We start from the raw sequence: 22,087 nt of genomic DNA, 5'->3' as shown, positions 1-22,087 counted from the left end.
TACTCTTGGGTTTTTGATCAAACTCCAGAGGGAACAGAAGGCAATTCTTCTTGAATAATGGTTTCTATCTTACCATCCACCTAAAATACGTTAGCATTACATGAACTTTTTGTACAGTTGAGTCACACTCCTTTACTCCACATTTGGTCACCAAATTTAGTAGATCATCTGAGGTGATGGTCAGGCTTTCAGTGGCTTCTCTCACAGGTTTCCCTATTCACATGCCAAGGTTTGATAAAACGTTCTAATAATTTCCACAGGATGTTCTTTAAAAGGAGAGAAAAAACACTGATGGCACCGATGTTTTACTGCCTTGGTTGTTATTATTGGTTGGCTGCTATGTTGTTTCTTTAGCATTTGTAAAATTTCACATTCAGCTAAAGCCAAGTTGGGCACTTCAGGAGCATTTCTGTTTTGCACAACTGAAACTAATAAACTCATGCAAAGTTTCATATTTTCAAACTGCTAAAAATGTCAGGAAATACATTTTTGTTGCTCAGTGTGTTTTGACACACATTGATTAAAAATAATTTTTATATTACTGAATAGAAAATGTTACTGAACTAATTTAGTGTGCACATGTTCAGATAAATTAAGTATAACAGTTATTTATGATTCTTTTAAAAAACTCATAGACTTAAGATACAATTTAGGCATTTGTTGTTAACATGGAAGGAAATGCTCTGGTCAAAATGAAAGCCAGGTAGATTAATTTTAATAAACAACTTAGTTATTAGATCAGTGGTGGGCAGATTCAGTCCTGGAGGGCCACAGTAGCTGCAGGTTTTTGTTCCAACCCAATTGCTTAACACTAGAATTACCAGAGTCTACGAAAAAACTCATAGATTCGGCCCACCTTAAAACCGTTCTCACCTCTCTTTTGTCTTCTAAATGTGCCGATTAAGACAAGCAGCCGGCAGCTTTAGCGCATCTTTATGTGAAAACAGCAGTATCAGATGGGGAGTGTCTGATGATTGCATATAGCGCTAAAGTTACTGCTCTTTACTATGCTTTCCTCTGCATGTCCTGGAGTACAAAAGAAACAGCATACAGCAACATGTGGGGACTGGCAAGATTGGGGGAAAAAACACGGGGTCGTATGTATTGTGATACACTGCAGAACTATAGCGCGCCTTTATGTGAAAACAGCAGTGTCAGGTGGGGTAGGGAAGGATCCTGAACGCGACTGAGACAATGAAAAGTGAATTTAAAAAAAAAATAAAGCTAACCTTTACAAATATCATAAATTACACCGGCTGTTACAGACTGAAATCAAATGTATCTTTTTATTCTAAAATAGTGAAAATAAGAACACTTCTCAAAATGGAGTTGTGCAGGATCGAACTCATGACCTTCTGATTCCTAGTCAGGAACTGATACTGTTGCGCCACGAAAGCAGTGATAGTTATTGCGTGTCAATGTCACACACTAAGGCGGCTTTTTTGCCGGTGGCTTTTTTTTTTGTACCTTTTGTGAAAGCGTTTCTTTGATATTTGGACTTCAGGCTTCATACATTATATAGTTTATGCCTACATTTTGTCATTTGCTACTAGAATATATAAAACGTTTCTGTTTTAACAATGTGTTTACACAGATTGCTGTAGAAATGCAACACATATGAAATGCGTGTGTTCCAAATAACAATCTATTATTTCTACTCTAAAACTCCACTTCACTCCCAGATAATCAATCAAGGAATGAGCTGGGAAAAGATCGTTTACGTTCTAAGTCGTTGGGGGGATGGAATAGCCGGCTGCTGGCAGCATGTCTTTATCAGTACATTTAGATGACAAAAGACGCTGGCGGAGAGGTGAGAACGGTTTTAAGAAGCGATTTAAGGTGGGCCGGATCTACGAGTTTTTTCGTAGGCTCTGGTAATTCTAGTGTTAATAAGAAGCACTCATTGCTCAAGTAACACTTCTGCTTCACTTTAGTTGTCTCGCTCATTAAGATTTTGAACCCTTATTTCTTATTTTAGTCTTAAACAGCTGTATTCTTCGTTTTTAATTGCTCATAATTAAGAAGACGCAAATGACAAAAGAAACCAGCATTTCTCCATTTAGCTTGTTTCCATTTACACCTGTATGTATTTATCATGCACTATTGGGTTTAATTAAATACTTGGAAGGAAAGTGACGAGAAAAAAGTGAAGCACTGAGAATAACTTGTCTGTTTTAGACTTCAAATAATTTAGATGATATCCTTAGAAAGGAAAAAAAATCTAGGATATGAGAATGGCCCGACATGGCAGAGTTAAACCACTAGCAAGCCATAAAATTAAATAATTGACAAGGATTGTTTTTTAATTAAGCAACTGGGTTGGAACAAAAACCTGCAACCACTGCAGCCCTCCAAGACTGAATCTGCCCACCCGTGTATTAGATGGTACTTCTTTGGTGATTAAACAAAAAGCATATTTCATTGTACACCTTGTCTTTATTAATGTGAACTTGTTATCTCCTTTCCATATTCCTGTTGTTGAAAACCCACCAGCTCTGTAGCTCTTTGGTCCAATTTTAAGAATCTAACACTACTGAATGAATCAAATGTCAATGTGCTGCTATTTTGTTTGACTGCTACTTCTTGACTTGTCTTGGCAATAATGTCTGGCACCTTATTTTAAACTTTTTACCTTTCTAATGATAAATACAGTAATATCAATCATAATCATTCATGAACCATTACAATGTGATGACATTTTGTACACTCAACAGTTTTATCTCAGTAGCATGTACAGCATCAGTGGCTGATTCTTTTAAGATTTTTGTATCATGTTATAGCCTTTGGTAAAAACCCAAGAAAGTTCCATACAAATATCACATGGATAAAGGACTATGTGTAAATATGTTTGCAGGTGCTGAGCATTGTATAATTTTCCACTACATTATGTATTAATCATCCCTCACATCCCATCCTCCCTGTCTGCTGGAGTTTGGAGTTTAAAAAGCAATGCTTCAACCAGCCCCCCTTGTTGAAATGAAGAATGGAATGAATTCATAACAGAGCTCTACTGAGTAGCCTGTCTTTAAAAATAAAGAGGCTGCTTTTTTTCATTGGACACAAGGAAGACCACATCATTGACGACAGAATACAGAAAACTGAAATAATCTGTCCAAAAATAATAATAAGCATGCTTCAAGGAGTGACAGGCAAATATGACAAACATAAGAAGTTACCTCTGAGAAGTTCTCACAATGTTGAATAATGGGACTGGGAGTAAAGTAAAGCTAATCAAAGATGTCCTGAAATTTCAATTTCATTTTGAATAATCAAATGGAAATTTCACATTCAAAAATACTCACAATTTGGATATGAATGTGACAACCCTAGTGTGGCATTCTGAACTGGTACAGTTTGGATTTAAATCAAAACAGAAAATTAAAATTCACCTCTGCTACCTCAATTCACTTTCTTCCTGATTGTTACAGGATCATCTGTTATGATCTTTCAAAATCACCAATGTCAATAGACAAGAATACAGGCCTTCTCCTGGTAAGCTTGCAGGACATCATGTAAACCACTCACACCCCGACTCCTAAAAAATGTTAAGTTCAGCTCTCACAAAACTGCATTGATTCTAATATTTTAACAGACATTTAAGACCTGCACAACTTATTTTATTATATCACAGAAATGGATTTTTCTGTGCTCTCACTGACCAGTCTCAAATAATTCTGCTCTTTATCTAATCTTTGTCTTAAGTATTGATGTCCAGTCTTCTTCAGGTTCCTTCCCAATGACTGTTAATACTGCATTTCTGTTTCTTTTTCATCACATTTACTCAACTATTTTAAATCCTACTTATAAGGTTTGGGGACAAAGTGTCCTGTTGCCTATTCTTGAAGTATTAAATTTAAGTTACGAACCAAAACTACACAGGGTGCAAGTCCTCTGCTGGGCTCACTTACACATACACACAGCTGATGTATGGATGGGATGTGAGAGGAAACCATAAAGCAGCTTGATAACTAAAGTGCTATTAATAATGTTTTAGAAGGCTAACCTCAAAAATAGTAAACAAAATTATTACATTTTTTTTCTAGAAGGGGGCACAAGATAAGACACATCTGCAGAATTAAGGAGTGTTGAACAGTCAATCATATTTTTATACATTACCTGCTTCTGTTTGGAATGATGCCCTTATCAAGCTGCATGCTATCCTTTCCCATTCTCACCGCAAGCCAGTTTCCAAGTTTCCCGTCATATAAGGTGTCCACAATTTTTAAGATATCTCCTCGACTAAATGCCAGACTTTGAGGAGTTTCTTTATCATACTCAAAGTGTGTCCTAATGAAGAACGAATCACCTCTGCCTGAAGCAAGAATGTCCTTGTAAACTGTAAGTCATACAAAACAAATGTCAGCATCTCCATCAACTGTTTCATCTCTAGAGGTAACAGGAAGCATACAATACTTGTACAGTTAACATTATTCATTTAAAACTAAGCACTTTCTCCGTGCTTTACACAAAACCAGTATCCCAGCAGGAAAGGTTACTAACTTTAGATGTGACACTGTTGTCAGAAAGTCAGAGATAATCAGGAAGGAGTAGGCAACCATGTGTCCTAAGTCTCCCAAATTGTGGCTGCGTCCAACTTAGTTTTTTACCTTTGAATTATTGCTAACCATGGACATTGCAGAGGTTTAATTTTTCCATGATGGTTGCCAGTGAGGTGACACTCCTCTGATCATGGGTGACTTCAATGCAACCACTGGCACTGACAGGACTGGCTATGAGGATTGTCTCGGCCCCCATGGTTCTGGTGACTGTGGTGAAAGTAGCTACATGTTCCTTGACTTTGCTAAAGTTCAGGGGCTGCGAATCGCTGGATCCTGGTTTCAGCACCCTGAGACACATCGTTGGACTTGGGACTCCAATACTGGTGGTGCGGTGAAAGAGATCAAAAACATCCTCATGGCCAGATGTGGGAGGCTCTTACAAAACTGCAGGGTCTATAGAAGTGCCCAGTTTGTGAATTCTGACCACAGACTTGTTGTTACTACTCTGAAGATCCAGCTTAGGTCCAGTAGCTTACCACCTACTAGAAAAATGAGGATGGACCTGGCCAGACTCCAAGATCAGGCTGTTAGTGACGAGTTTGTACGTAGTTTGTGTGAGGAACTTTCAGATTTGGGTGTGACTGCCAATCCTAATGTGATGTGGGAGACCTTCCGTGACAAGACCCTGAAGGTTGCTGAGGGTTGGAGATGCTTAATCTTGCAGGACACTTCGAGCCTCATTGAGAGGAATCGCAGCACACAGCTTGATGCAACTCTGGTCTGTACCGGGAACTGAGAAGGACGGCTGTCTGGGCTTTGAGGGCAGATGAGGAGGTGTTTGTTAAAGGAATCTGTAAGCACTAGACCATCTATGTACTGTGAGTGCTGTAGCTGTTCAGAGTGGAGGTAGAGCCTCTATGTTTTTCCCAGTTGATTCTGGGGTTCATCAGGGGTGTGTTCTTGCTTGTACTCTGTTCAATGCTTGCATGGACTGGGTGTTGTGCAAGGTCGTGGGGTCCAGTGGCTGTGGGGCATCTGACAGCGAACAAAGATTCACTGATCTTCACTTCACAGAGTCAATGGAGGCTCTGACTGGGGCTCTCAAGTGACTGAGCGAGGAGTCCGAGTGTCTGGGCTTGTAAATGTCTCAGCTAAAAACCAACATCCAGGCCTTTAATGACCTCTTAGGCACAGCCATCAACAGTGTGTCCATCTGCAGAGAGAGTTTCGATCTTGTCAAGAGGTTTACTTACCTCGGCTGTGACATTCATGTCTCTGGTGACTCTTCCTATTAAGTCAGAAGACTGACTGGAACACCATGGGAGTACATGAGGTCACTGGAAAAGGGTGTGTGGCTCTCCCGATATCAATGCAAAAGGACGAAGGTCCAAGTCTTTAGAGTCCTGGTGCTTCCTGCTTCCTCCTTGCTATATGGTTGCGAGACATGGACGCTATCCAGTGACCTGAGACAAAGACTGGACTGCTTTGGTACTATGCCTCTTCGGAGAATCGTTGGGTACCGCTGGCTTGACATTGTGTCAAATGAGCAGTTGTGCAAGGAGTCCTGAATGAGGCATATTACCTGCACCATGAGGGAGCATCAGTTACGGCACTATGGCCATGTGGCATGATTCCCAGAGGGTGATCTGGCTCGCAGGATCCTCACTGTTGAGGACCCAAGTGGTTGTACAGGCCAAGGGGACTCCCATGTAACACCTGGCTGCGGCAGATAGAGGGTCATTTCTGGAGGGTGGGACTGGACCATGTGTCTGCTTGTGGGATTGCCAACCAGGATCCTGAACTGTTTTGTCATGTGGTGGGTGCAGCAATGTGCTGTACTAGTGCATGCTCCCCAACCTGACCTGACCTGTTGCTAGCTAAATTATTTTAGGTGGATAGACTTGTATTTTAAGATCAACCTGTGTTTCTTGGTTTGAAAATGCTTTGTTTTACTGTATGTCTAAACTAACATGTACCTTAATGTGTATGCATAATATAAAGTCTTTAGTTATATCTTACCTGTGAGCTTTTTACAGCAACTCTGCACTCAGTGATGTGTGCTATACAAACATGAACTGAAATTAATTTTTTCCAATAATTTCATTTTATTAAATACTAATTAGTAAGCTTTGAAACATTTAATCTGTGGGGCCTCTGTAAGAAATTACCTAAAACACAGACATTCTATTCACCGAAAATCTTGGCTTCTTGGATGTTGCAAGAATGTGTAGAGAACATCATAATTACATCAATTTTTAGGAGAAACATCTTTCTGATAACTAAGTTAAGTACACAACAAGTGCAGACCCGATTTAATGAGAAAACTGAATACTTGCTTTAAAACCTTACAATGCAGTGTCCATAAACAGAACTAAAGAATAAGACACTGAGATTAGAGTAGGATGTATAGGCACAGTAATGATATAGTAAATATTCTGCTTATGATAAGAAGTCAGTAATTCAGTCAAGTGAAACAAACATTACTCATCAAATCAGCAGCTTTTAGAGATCCCATTCTGTTTATTTTGCAAACGTTTTTGTTTTTCATAACATTATTAAATTTTAATGTTATTTTGTTTTCTCCAACATTTGGGTTTCCATTTCTTGATGGTAAGCATCATCACTTACTAATTCATAGTTGTTAACAACACTGTGTTGAATGATGTAATCATACTGCCAGTATAAAAGATGTCAATGTTCACTCTTCCATATTGAAATTTATAGGTTTATAGGGTCATTACTGTCATGTGAAATTCTTACTTACATGTGGTCTTTCTGGATTTTGCACAACAGACGTTCACATGATTAGTTATTGACAATCTTTTTCTAAACATTTATGATTTTTGCATGTATGTTTATGACTTTGTGATGTATAATTTTAGCTTTGCACATTGGACTCCGCCATTTTGATTTCCAACTTCTCGTTTTTGAATGCTATCTCTCATCTCTTGGTAAGGCTGTTTCATGGTCTGCCATTTTACTTCAGCAGAATAACTGCATTACATTCATGACGCTGAGAGAAACAAACAAACAAACCAGGAAACGTATAAAGATTTTAAATTAGTAATTAATGCACGTAATTACTGATTGCAATTCATTTTATAAATAGACTCATTCATTACAGTACTTTCTTGCTTTTGATTACTGGTTGGTATTTTTAAACCTGTTTTCATTCACTTTATGAATGATAACAAATTTAACAAATACTTATATCCTTGTGCTTTTAGAAACTTGGTTCTAATTTATATCTTTTTAACTCCAGTTTAATCAATTTTCAAGAAGTTAGTGACGAACAGTTTTGAAAATTTATTGTAGATTTTACGAAAAATCACATATATCCAATATTTTAAAACTAAGTAATATGACTGTTGCATTTTATTTGTTTAAATAAGCTCTTCGCCCTTACGGTGTGCTTTTTTTTGTGTGAGATCTGAAGTAGGACAGAGACCTAGTTGGGAAACTACCATAAATTGCATTGGCTGCTGATTAGCTCAGAAAGTGGTACTTGAAGCTGGTGGGTTGAAGGCTTACATTAGACAATGTTAACAGATTACGAATTAGATGTATTTTCACAAAATTCTATTTATGGATAATAGGAAAAAAAACAGGTTTTCTAACAACAACATGATACACACAATCGGTTTTCTAAATCCAACATTCCTTTCCAACTTTTTTTTTTTTCAATTAAGAAATTTTGTGAGTATTAAAGGTCTATTTAGTTATTACTACTATTAAACACAAAACAAATTGGTGTAGAAAAACAAGCAACATTTGACTTAAAACAATGAAGTGCTAATATCTTAATGAGATGTATGCTGTTGGAGTCTGCAAATGTGGAGATCACTGATAAGCACATACATTACACATGTTAATCTTAACGGTCAGCCTGGAATTGTATTTAGGTATGCATGAAAATTACCCATGTGCTCAGCTACATCCCAAATAAGCCTTAAAGGAGCCCTCCCCTTCCTCTCCCCCTCATCAAAATACATAAGACTTGCTGTGAGATAATGAAAACAAAAGATTTATTACAATTTACAAGGTGCTTCTTTTTTCTTGATGTAAAGTATATGCACAGGTAAACTGAAAAACAAAACAGACGTTCTAGCTGTGCTTGGAGCAGCATCAAATAATGCAATGAGTTTTGCACATGCCGTCGCTTTGTAGCATGGCCAGTGTGTGTCCCCAAGAGTGGAACTCTGTGAATGCAATGATCTATAATTTATTTACTTACTGCTAGTTTGTGTTTTGTTGTTGTTTAAGGCACTGTGGCTCAGTGGGTAGCACTGCTGCCCTAACAGCTAAAACCACATATTTGGCCACTATAATTGGTCAAGCCTAGTTGGCACACCGTTTCCTATCCCTCAGGGACATATAAAAGACAAATGCACCTTTATAATTCACTCAACACTACCTCAGTTCCTTCTTTGCCATTGACTTTAATGCATTTTGTGGAGCTCAGTAAGGTTTGCTCATATTTTTTGTGATTTTGCCAAGCTAACAGTGAAGCAAACTCTGTTTGCGCATCACTATAATGGATTTACTTAGTACTACACACACAGCTCATGAAATGGAAAACAGAACTACCCACAACAAAAATTAAACTGGAACGGTTTCAGTCTAGCATGTTAAAAAGTTCAGGATCAAATGTAAAATCATCACTTTTTCTTATAACCTCTGAATTATGAGTATCCTTACTTTGATTATTACATATGTAAAAAAGTTCTGAATTTGCCATAAGAAATGCATTTCCACTAATGATCAAAATTTGTACTTTAAACATGCTAGACGAACAATGCATTTTTCAGAGGACTTATCAGTAGTCAAATATGAACATACCATCAGATTTGTTTTGCGCAAGTATGGTTACATCCTCCCCCTTTGGAATTTCAAGGAGATATAGTACAGCTTCTTCCCGAATGATACATCTGAAGTCAGCGCTGTTAACCTTATAAAGATAAAATAAGATACTTTTGATTAGATATGTACTTTATTACCCTTAAAAGAAGGGAAAAAGCTGCAGTTTATTTTAATAATTTCATAATTAAAATTAAAGCATCTGATTCAATCAGTAGGAGCACCAATAATCCTAAATGATGAAAGATATACCATTAAGGAATATAGCATCTTTCGTTTAATTTCTGCTTTAACCATCACAATCCGTGTGTGGCTGACAGCAAGGGCCATAGCAAACAGAAAGCCATGTCAGAAGCTAAGACAGCTATATCTGCAGCTGGTTAATACAGATCCTGTTTAGCTCAGTGATATAACTGGGAGCTCTTAATAACAAAATCCTGGGTTCCTGTCTTACTTCGACCATCTCAGGGAAGACCATTATAATTAGGGGCACATCCAGGACTGCTCAAGGACATCAGTACAGCTGAATTTGTTTGTTTAACAATCACATTTAGAAATGCAAGCCTTTATAAAATGTATACATTTTAAAATAATACAATATACACCAAGAACAGAACATTAACTAGATGCATAATGCAATGGTCAATTCATAAATCTAAAAATGATATTGTTTTGCTAAATGAAAAAAATTTCATGCAAGTGTAAAGAAAATTCTGACAGTAGCAATTAACATATGGTTGCAAAAACTCTAGAATAATGTGCACTATAACATAAATTTGACATTAAACTTCTGTTTGTTATTTTTGTAAACTCTTGTACAGTGGAACCTCGGTTCACGAACGTCTTGGTACACGTACAACTCGGTTTACGACCAAAACGTTCGCTAAACTTTTTCCTCGGTTCACGACCACACACTCGGTATACGAACAAGCCTGTTTCCTTTTCACTTTGTGCGCGCTGATGATTTCCGCACGTGTTGCATTGTTCTCCGTCAGACGTGTGTGCTTTCGCTGTGAACTCTTTGTGCTCTAATTCATTTCCCTTCTGGTTCGTACGCACCGATTACTGTATTTAAGCACGTGTTCAGCCTCTCCCTGTTCATTGTTCTCAGTCAGACGTGCGTGCTTTACCTGTGAACTCTTTGTGCTCTACAGTATTTTGTGTGCTTTTGCAGTTAACCATGGCTTCTAAGCAAGTGAAGAGTGGTGAGAAGAAAGTTTTGCAGTAAATTGAAATCGAAGTAAAGAAAGAAATTATTGAAAAGTATGAGCGTGGCATTCGTGTTACTGATCTTGCCGCCGAGTACAAGAAGTCAAAACCTACGATTTCGACTATTCTAAAGCAGAAAGAATCTATTATAGCAGCTGATGTTGCAAAAGGAGTTACAGTGTTAACCAGGCAGAGACCTCAAGTGCTGGAAGAGGTGGAAAAACTGTTTACTAGTTTACTCATTTACCAATTTGAGAACCCTCATGTTTTCAAACAGCACAATGTAAACAAAGCCAGACTGCCAGTGATGTGGAGGGCAAACATGAAGGGTTGGGTCACACGGACTTTGTTTTTGGAATGACTGCACGAGGCTTTCGCTCCCACCAGCTAAACAACTAAAAACACCAGAAACCCAAGAAATCACAAGAGAGAAAACATTCCTCCATCTCCCTCAAAACTGTAACCTCCTGTCCACCCACTTTCTCCTCACTTCATGCCAGACCTCGACTCATGCAAGGTTAGTTTTCTTGGTGGTTTATGGTTAGTTTTTGTATTACAAATTTTTCAAATGTTCCTTTTTTCCCCCTGTGCTTAAAACTCATTAAAAGAAAGTGTTTATACAGCGATCGGTTGCAAGGCAATAGCGCAAACTCCTGTAAATGTTACTTTCTTGGTTGCTTGTGGTTAGTTTTTAAATAAAGTTCGGATTTGTTCAAATGTTCCTTTTTTCCCCCTGTGCTTAAAACTCATTAGAAGAAAGTGTTTATACAGTGATCAGTTGCAAGGCTATAGTGCAAACTGCTGCAATGTTAGAGAGAGAGAGAGCGGGCTCGCGTGCTGCTGAGAGAGAGGGCACGTGCAGCTGAGAGCGAGCGAGCCTGGGTGTTTGTGTCAGTGTTATTCAATGTTTTTACATTAGTTTACTATTACACTGTGCATTCTATGGAGTAACTAACTATATTTGTGCTTAAAAATCTTTAAAAAAATATATTTACATACAGTTCGTACGGTCTGGAACGGATTAATTGTATTTACATACAATCCTATGGGGGAAATTGGTTCGGTTCACGACCAATTCGGTTTACGACCAGAGGTTTGGAACGAGTTATGGTCATGAACTGAGGTTCCACTGTACTAGATATTTATTAGACTTTCCATAAATCAATAACTGATGTTATTTGTTTAAAACTCTAAATATAAAAATAAAGATCAGCTCCATAAAATGTCTGGTTGCATTGTCTTTCCATTCAATGGTTACAAGTTTTACAAGCTATTGCTACCTGTTACACCCCTTTACCAGCAAAATGTTGAACACTCACCTCCACCCAAAGCAGACTTATGTGACTGAAAGCTACACATTGTATTTGTATAGATGCAACATGCTTTGACCACTGTAAAGTGGCTATATAAATAAACATATTATCATTGTTATTACTATTAGCATTCATTTATAATACAAAAAGCACTACAGTGATTGCCATACTTATCAGCATGAAACAAATCGGCTACCAGTGGACGCATTTTACTGAAAGTTGGCAAACTTACTCTTCAAGAACATTTTTCTGGGACGTTAGTTTTAATTGAGATACTTCATACACTGAAAGTTGGCAAACTTACTCTTCAAGAACATTTGTCTGGGAAGTTTGTTTTAATTGAGATACTTTAAACAGAACACAGCATACACATTTTTGAAATTTCTAAATCTCCACTTGTAAAGCATTGGCATAACTTTAAGGATTACTGTTTCAAATGTATCAATTTCATATTTTCCTTCTTTGCTCACACAAAAGCTGCTCCTAATGATAAATCGGATCCCCTTATACACATTAGTCAAATGGCAGGGTAGGTATACATGCAAGCCACTTGTGCATCATTTCATGTTAGGCAAGTTAAATGTAAAAGTTAAATAAGTCACTTATCTAGAAATGAATGTAAATATTACTCTAAGCACTGTGTGAACAGATATGTACTCAGTGTTTACACTACATTACACTGAAAACAACTTCATGGCAGCACTGTCTGCACATCATAATTATTCAATATTACTCTGACACTACAAATAACTAGAAATGCAACAACTTTACTTTTAGATTTAAATAAACGTTTACACTTCTTTGGGTATGCCTTTCAAGTGTGTTATGTTTAAGTAATTTGAACTGCAGTTAGTCATACACCATCCACAACCAACAACTATAAATAGGACATCAATCAATGTCATTTTATATTTTAGAATTGGAACATGCCCTCTGTGAAAGCTACCGAGTGACTACAAGCCTATTTGGGCTACATTTTTTAACTATTAGATATTGTGAAATACTGTTAAAAAGCAAGTATTTCATGCAATCTACTAACACATGTAATTGCATTCTACAATCATTGTTGATTATGACTATGACTTAAGGTTAAAAAAATGTAATAAAGAAAAATATAATGCATGACTAAAAAAAATGTAAAACACTTTTCAAATCAGTTCACTTAAGTCCAAGAACGCAACTAAATATTATGCCATGCACACATTTTCTAACTTGCTATAACTGCCTTTCCACTCACTGTAAAATTCCTAGGTTGTTTTAAAAGACCACACTATTCACTGACCACTAAGTTAATTTCTACCATAAAATGATATCAGAGATGCCAGTAACAGTGAAACACATATATTTACAGAAAGATGTGATGTTTTATTTTTCGATTTACCACTATAAATGTGGAGAGCATCAACAAATACACCTGCAGGAAAACTGTAGAACACTAATATTGCTAGGAGGACTCTCTTCCCTCTTCCCCACTCCCCATAATATGTACACTGTTTTAAGGGGTTTTCAAGTCTTTTTCATAGTACCCACAGCTCTTTATGAGCAGGGTCACTTTGTAGACGTGTGTCATGTCAAAAAACCCTTATGGCCATGCCAGGAGGTATAGTGCAAACAAAAGTACAAGTAGAGCAGCATCCTTGGCCTTGGGAGTGCAAAAGATGAGCAAAGCATTCTCTATTTGCAGAAGCAAAGCTCTGAACAGCTACAGGATATTTTCTGCAACAAAAAGAATGTGAGAGACATTACAGAGAGAGAGAGATAGACAATGAAAGAATGATGCAGGAGTTTACAACATCAAAAATGTCTACAGATATGTACCTGTGTTCGATGTTTGCTTTGGGCCGAGGACAAGGAGGAGAAAACCGATGAGGGTTTCAGTCCAAACTATCATGTAATATTATATTCACAACACAGAGTTTAATTGTCTCATACCAACAAATACTTCATTTTGGTTATTACTGAAACCTGAATTATTAGATTGACACAACTTTTAAAAAAAGTAATCAACAGACCAATTAACAACAAATTTCCATTTTTACATTTTATGAATACAGTGTAATAGTTGTAAATTTATTGGTTGCCCTTTATGTTTTACTTGTGTAACACTTCTTGTTTATGGTTTGTACACAGGACACAAGCAGCCAGTGCTCATCATTATTAGGATTCTACAGATTCAATGGTTATATTGCATAAAAACCAAACACAACTTTATCATTAAGGGTATGACGAGGATGTAAAAGTAACAATATTTCCAAATCTGTGAAAAAAAAAAAGTTTCTTGGTAAACTAGTAGCCCCTAACGATGTATACAAAAGCAAAGAGAAACAGAGTCCAGTCACGGAATATGACATCAAGAAAGGAAAGTAAGCTAAACCAAGAGTGTTTAGAAAAGAAACAGAAAGGGATAAAATATGACTAATGGTTTAATTGTACTGAATATCCATGGGCAATAACAATTATTAAAGACATGTTTACTAAGCCCTGAGAGAAAGGCAAAGAGACGAAATACCAAGAGAAAATGACAGCCCAGGAGGGGGCCTGGGTGCACTCGTCAGGGTCACGTATCTGGCATCACTGGGGTTGCTGCTCTGGAGTAGTAACCACGTAATTCGTAGCTGAGCCTAGCCCAGAATTTAAAAGATGATACTAGCCCTTTAAAGTAGTGTCAGAGGTAAGTTATCCACTGAGCCAAGAGGCTGAAAGGAAGAAACATCTGGTGTGCAAGGAAGCTTTGGATGGACCCTGACCCACCTTCAGGGTGTGGTATAAATAACCAGCATCATCCCACGGAAATCTGGCTATGCAGTGTAAACAAAAAAAAGTTTTGGAGTGAGAAGGAGAGATCACGGAGATATGAACAAACAAGCTTCTTTCTCATGGTTAACTAATTATTTTGAATATTGTTGAGGTCTGACAATATTTGTTTAGAATTCTGGATGTAGTCACAAGGTGCACAGTACCTACTGTTAGTACCTACCTAACAGTAGACAAAATAAACTTTGCTTCATGATTAGTGGACTTTTCCCACACCCAATGCATACACATCTTTAAAGTAGACTTCTACATGAGAAAAACATTTTTTATTTGTTACCTATCAAGTAAAGCAATATAAAGTATGGCTTAAAGTCAGTTAATAACAAAGATATGAAGAATGATTTGATTTGTAAGAATCATATTTTTTCATTCCGAACCTTTAAAATCTGATCCCCAATCCGCAGACCCTCCTGTTCAGCAAGACTTCCTTCCTGAACTCCAGCAACAAATATTCCAACATCATTTCCACCTGCCAGTCTCAGACCAACGCTGTCACCTTTCTGGAACCTCACCATGATTGTGTTGGGGCTGTAATGATATTAACAGATTTTACATATTATTAAAATACCTCAAAAAAGTTGTACTAAACTACAAAAAAGTTTTACAACTGATAAATAATAAAAGCTTTAGTATTTACAACTGATAAATTATAAAAGCTTTAGTAAATATTATAGTGCATACTGTGTTATTTCAAAAAACTGGCTGCATGTTACACAAAATATGTTATACTGAAAATTCAGTTATAAGCAAAATACAGATGAAACTTAAGAATGGCTAAAATATACTACTGTATATAAAACAATGTATTATATAAGCCAAAAAAGCCCCAAAACCAGTGTAAATTAAAGTAAGGCCTTTAAGTAAACTTGTCTATATTTAACAAACTTTACAAACATTGCCTTGCATTTAGGAGACCCGGGTTCGCTTCCCGGGTCCTCCCTGCGTGGAGTTTGCATGTTCTCCCCGTGTCTGCGTGGGTTCCCTCCGAGCGCTCCGGTTTCCTCCCACAGTCCAAAGACATGCAGGTTAGGTGGATTGGTGATTCTAAATTGGCCCTAGTGTGTGCTTGGTGTGTGGGTGTGTTTGTGTGTGTCCTGTGGTGGGTTGGCACCCTGCCCGGGATTGGGTTCCTGCCTTGTGCCCTGTGTTGGCTGGGATTGGCTCCAGCAGACCCCCCGTGACCCTGTGTTTAGATTCAGTGGGTTGGAAAATGGATGGATGGATGGATTTACAAACATTACTTTTATTTACTTTCTTCTACATAAAGGAAAACAAGTTAATGGTAATGCTTTTACAAAAAATTCTGTGTAGTTTATCACAACCAATGTTTCACAAGATGACAAATGCATTAGCCAATACTCAGAGACTGTAAGCTTTAAATGATTTTTTTGGTACAGTAAATGAATAGCTCTTATGTTGCAAAATCACATGTAACAAATAATTTAAAATGCTTGAAATACATAATACTTTATTACATATTCAAAAAAATTACCCATAAATTTCTTCGTCTTCAGGACTGGGACGAAGATGTATTTTAGGAGCCACATGCACCACAGCTATAGAATGTAAAGAGAGATTTACTTAAAAACATATTTTTTCTATCATTTAAGTATATTAATATTAGTACTCAACAACAATTTATGTTTACAACAGTATTCTAAATGAAATGACAGGGCTTTTTCCTCAAAGAATCACAAAAACATACCTTTTTTAAAAAAACAACATATACTGTATAATATATTAATCAATGAAAAAAAATGAACACCAAATGACTGTCCTGCATAACTGTTTATCCTTTTGTTACACACATCGACTTCGGCTAATAAAGGCTAGGAAAGACCTGTTTTTTCCATTTCAATTAATGCATGATAAGAATTTGTTTTTTAATCCCATCCTCTTCAGAAGGTGAACAGAAGTCCCGAGCTGCATTGTCCAAACACTAGCTTCTTGGAAAATCAATATAAGTTTCTAAAGTGTTTCTTCCTTTTTAAATTTCCTTCTTCCTTTTTTAAAATTTTAATATACATGCTTATTTAAACTAGTTTTTTGTATTTTGAAAATATGTGGTGTTGTGGGTCTACAGCTCTCTCAGCAAAGGCCAGTTTTAAATGAATAATCACCGCGCTCGCGGCGTAGCGAGGGGGCGTGGTAGTGCGGCTGAAGCGGTTCCCCGGTGGATTCGTGCTGCAGTCGTTTCTCACCTAAGTGCACAGGTGAGAGACAGTCGGCAGCGTAATTGTTCCCGGGAGCTGTTGATTGCCACAGCTGCCACGTCCATTATATAGAGAAGCCCGAGACGGTTAAAGGAGAAAGAAAAGAGAAGGAAACGGAGGTTGCATGAGGAAGCAGTGAGCGAGTGAGAAAGTGAGCGAGAAAGCCGGTGCAGGAGAGCGAGCGTGAGCAGGCTCGCAGCAGCTGAGCAGACAGCCTGGGTGTTTGGCCGACACCCAGGGGAGTAGTAGATGTGGTCGCTACCGCTGAGATTACTTCGGAGAGCAGGAGTGGCTGGAAGGTGGGAGACTCTCCGCGTGAGGCAGCGGGAGTCGGGACTTGGGACGTGGTGTCCCCAACGTGAGAGCCTTGGTTGTTGGGGGAATCCCAAGTCACTGTCAGGTGGAGCCGACCGGAGCCAAGGATCGGTAAGGCGACTGACAGTAGTAGAAGCAGGCACAGAGAATGTCAACTGCAGGGGAGAGCGTCTCGCCTGTTGCAAGGCCCGCATGGGAGAAGCAGGTGAGACGCTAATGTAAAAGAAGCACTGGGCTTGTCACTGTTTGTAAAAGACTGCTTCCTGTATTGCGTTTTAACTTCGGTTTTACAGGATTGTTTTTTTCTATGATTTTTTTAACCTCCAAAATAACTTTTTTTATGTTGGATTATTTACTTATAGAACTTTGGACACTGCACTGATGCACTTTGTTTTCATTTTGTTGAATAAAGCACTTTTGCACATTTTCATCATCCCCTTGTTGTGTTGTTGCCTCGCTGTCTAGCTCATCTCGGTTATAACTAATCGATGGTGTTGGGATCAAAGGCTCCCGAACAGAAAAAGATGGGAGCATGGAGCAGAACCCACATCGTCACAAAATACTATTATAATAAAGAATGCAAAGTTAAGAAGGCTTATTAACCCTATAAAATGGCATTCTTAATAAAGAGTAATGGTTTTCATCAGGTTTTTCTAGCAAAAATAAACACTAGAGACATTACTGGGAGTAAATACAATAGTTAAACTTATAACTACGGAAGCACTATTTGCCTATGAAATTAGATTATCAGAGCTAAATGCAATAAAGCCACAGCACAAACAAAACTCACAGAAATATTCATTATCAGTTTTTAGAAATCAGTTAACTGATAGAAATGCCACATGCATGAAATTTTTATATCAGTCGCAGCTATAAAATCAAAAGCAGCAGATTTCATAGATATAATCTAGTTTAATTTATATTGGGAATTCAAAATAATTAATTGCATATTTATTAATGGTTTGAAACCATCTTCAGTCAGGCTTCCTTATGTATATTTAAAAACCTGTAAAGTGTAGCATTTAGACTTTTGTGCCATTCTATTTTCTGTTTTTAAATACAATGATGGTAATTAGTGACCAGCTGATTTTGGAACCAAAAATTAATTAACAACTTAAAAAATATATTACAGGTACTGATTCAGTAAAATGATAATGAAATGAAATTTGCACGTTTTCTATGTTTGTATGGGATTTTTTTCCTCTGGGTACTCTGGCTTTCCTCCAAAATCCTAAACATATTCAATTTATTAATGACTCTAAATTGGCATGGGTTTGAGGCAAGAGTTGGCTCCTGCCTTTTGACCTTTGCTGCAGGAACAGGAGCCAGCTCCTATCAACCGTGAACTAGATATGTGGGTAAGAAAATGGAGAGATGAATGAATAGATGAATGATTAAATATGACAGCCTAAAATACAACCAAATGCACTTTCGATGTAAGGAAACTGCATAGACCAGCACATTAATGAATTATTATAATTTATTTACATTACAGTGGGGCAAAAAAGTATTTAGTCAGCCACCAATTGTGCAAGTTCTCCCACTTAAAAAGATGAGAGAGGCCTGTAATTTTCATCATAGGTATACCTCAACTATGAGAGACAAAATGAGAAAAAAAATCCAGAAAATCACATTGTCTGATTTTAAGAATTTATTTGCAAATTATGGTGGAAAATAAGTATTTTGGTCACCTACAAACAAGCAAGATTTCTGGCTCTCACAGACCTGTAACTTCTTTTGTAAGAGGCTCCTTTGTCCTCCACTCGTTACCTGTATTAATGGCACCTGTTTGAACTTGTTATCAATATAAAAGACACCTGTCCACAACCTCAAACAGTCACACTCCAAACTCCACTATGGCCAAGACCAAAGAGCTGTCAAAGGACACCAGAAACAAAATTGTAGACCTGCACCAGGCTGGGAAGACTGAATCTGCAATAGGTAAGCAGCTTGGTGTGAAGAAATCAACTGTGGGAGCAATTATTAGAAAATGGAAGACATACAAGACCACTGATAATCTCCCTCGATCTGGGGCTCCACGCAAGATCTCACCCCGTGGGGTCAAAATGATCACAAGAACGGTGAGCAAAAATCCCAGAACCACACGGGGGGACCTAGTGAATGACCTGCAGAGAGCTGGGACCAAAGTAACAAAGGCTACCATCAGTAACACACTACGCCGCCAGGGACTCAAATCCTGCAGTGCCAGACGTGTCCCCCTGCTTAAGCCAGTACATGTGCAGGCCCATCTGAAGTTTGCTAGAGAGCATTTGGATGATCCAGAAGAGGATTGGGAGAATGTCATATGGTCAGATGAAACCAAAATAGGATTTTTTGGTAAAAACTCTACTCGTCGTGTTTGGAGGAGAAAGAATGCTGAGTTGCATCCAAAGAACACCATACCTACTGTAAAGTATGGGGGTGGAAAAATCATGGTTTGGGGGCTGTTTTTCTGCAAAGGGACCAGGACGACTGATCCGTGTAAAGGAAAGAATGAATGGGGCCATGTATCGTCAGATTTTGAGTGAAAACCTCCTTCCATCAGCAAAGGCATTGAAGATGAAACGTGGCAGGGTCTTTCAGCATGACAATGATCCCAAACACACCGCCCGGGTAATGAAGGAGTGGCTTCGTAATAAGCATTTCAAGGTCCTGAGTGGGCCTAGCCAGTCTCCAGATCTCAACCCCATAGAAAATCTCTGGAGGGAGTTGAAAGTTTGTGTTGCCCAGCGACAGCCCCAAAACATCACTGCTCTAGAGGAGCTCTGCATGGAGGAATGGGCCAAAATACCAGCAACAGTGTGTGAAAACCTTGTGAAGACTTACAGAAAACGTTTGACCTCTATCATTGCCAACAAAGGGTATATAACAAAGTATTGAGATGAACTTTTGTTATTGACCAAATACTTATTTTCCACCATAATTTGCAAATAAATTCTTCAAAAATCAGACAATGTGATTTTCTGGATTTTTTTTTTTCTCATTTTGTCTCTCATAGTTGAGGTATACCTATGATGAAAATTACAGGCCTCTCTCATCTTTTTAAGTGGGAGAACATGCACAATTGGTTGGCTGACTAAATACTTTTTTGCCCCACTGTATATGGATACAGTCATCCCTCACCTATCGTGGGGCCCCCCCGTGATAGGTGAAAATCCATGAAGTAGCGACCTTATATTTATTTTATTATTTATATATATTTTAAGGCTTTATAAACCCTTCTCACACTCATATAAACCTTACCGCCTTATTACGTCCACTTACAACTTGTTTTGTGCCCTGGTTAAAGGACACTGCGGCCGTAGATCTTATATTCTTTTCCTCCTTTTTAAATAAAACATATCCAAACCTTTTACCTTTTCGGCAATCGTTAGCATCTTCCATTGGCGCTTGGGCACGGCCCCTGAAGCAGTAGAAGATCGTTTTAGAGCCATAATGAAGGGCTTGACTATGCACAAAGATAAACACAAAAGAGCACAAAAGTGAACTCTTTACGCAGCGAAACACGTTGATGCTGAATGAGCGAGACGAGACTTCCTGGTTAACGCAGCGGAATCAAATTCGGCGCACCGCCGCTGAGCCAATCAGCACACAGGAACTTAACTGCATGCTCTGATTGGGTAGCTTCTCAGCCATCCGCCAATAGCGTCCCTTGTATGAAATTAACTGAGCAAACCAACTGAGGAAGCATGTACCAGAAGTAAAAAGACCCATTGTCCGCAGAAACCCGGGTTATACTGTATATTTAGATATGCTTACATATAAAATCCGCGAGAGTGAAGCCACGAAAGTCGAAGCGCAATATAGCGAGGGATTACTGTATTATGAATATGAAACAGCCTACCCATTAGTCACTATATTCACTACACATGTCGTCTCTATGAACATTTTAAAACATATTGCATTTTTCTGCTCTTAAGAAATCCCTATACAGTACTTTGCAAAAAGCCTTAGACTACACAAGAAAATAATTTTTAAAGCTAGTTTTCTGAGTAGTGTTTACTTGCTCGTAGAAACAATTAAGTAAGAAGTAGCAATACTCCACCCAAAAATTATATTACAATAGTAATTACCAAGTAAAAATTAATGGCCGACCTTATACTGTTAGTATTTAATCTCTTAAAAGCTATTTTCCTTAAGGTACAGCATGATGAATACATATCTGATTACATTTCTCAGAACGGTACATACTTTTTATGTGACCAGAACCCATATAATAGTGCTTGAAATCCATTCTAAGACCAACCATGTCAGTCCTACTACTGTGCTTCACAGAAAGATTCAGAAAGGCAGCAACCTGCTTCTCTACACAATATTCTTCTCACATACCAGCCTTCTTTGTGAAACAAAAATTTCAAATTTGGACTCATCGCTCCATAAGTTTTTCTGCTACTGGTCAACTCAGATTTTAGTGTCTGTCACATAATTCCATCTGTTTTGTTTTTAGTTTAACAATAGATATAATTAATGATGATGACAAATACATTTAAAGAATGTGGATGTAAGGATTGTTAACTGATACTGTGAAAAGGAATTAGGCTGGCAAAATAAAACTTTAGTGTTGAAACTGATCTTACTTTAGACTGACACCTTTTGATACATTGGACTATTCCAATCTTACATATTTGGTGAAGACATATTTGGACATTTCTTTGTTATGCAAGTAATTGTCATACAAGTCAAAATGACACTTAAGAAAAAGCTCTTCTTTAATGTCAATTGTTGTTTTCACCCTTATCTGTACTTTGTTACTACCACTACTTGGAAACAATTAATGGAACAAACACTAATGCATGAAGTGAATATATAGGCAGATGAGTCTCTTGTGCATTAACATCTACGGCACAGAATCCACATTGCACAATGC

At 37.8% G+C, this 22,087-nt stretch overlaps 1 protein-coding gene across 5 annotated transcripts in view; it reads right to left on the bottom strand.

The window, feature by feature from the left end:
* Positions 1-22,087, bottom strand: part of LOC114652123 (tight junction protein ZO-2-like) — a 253,598-nt gene that overhangs the window by 25,854 nt on the left and 205,657 nt on the right. For all 5 annotated transcript variants that reach the window (XM_051927776.1, XM_051927773.1, XM_028802330.2 and 2 more), the window contains 4 exons: positions 16,185-16,248; positions 15,070-15,220; positions 9,339-9,447; positions 4,117-4,336 (listed from right to left, as the gene is read on the bottom strand). In XM_051927776.1, the coding sequence (XP_051783736.1) occupies positions 4,117-4,336; positions 9,339-9,447; positions 15,070-15,220; positions 16,185-16,248 (544 nt within the window). The remainder of the gene's footprint in view (positions 1-4,116; positions 4,337-9,338; positions 9,448-15,069; positions 15,221-16,184; positions 16,249-22,087) is intronic.

The sequence above is a fragment of the Erpetoichthys calabaricus genome, chromosome 5, assembly GCF_900747795.2.
Source record: "Erpetoichthys calabaricus chromosome 5, fErpCal1.3, whole genome shotgun sequence".
In the NCBI taxonomy this organism is placed as follows: Eukaryota; Metazoa; Chordata; class Cladistia; order Polypteriformes; family Polypteridae; genus Erpetoichthys; species Erpetoichthys calabaricus.
The sequence above is the reverse complement of the archived record's forward strand: the minus strand, read 5'-3'. Positions and strand labels throughout refer to the sequence as shown.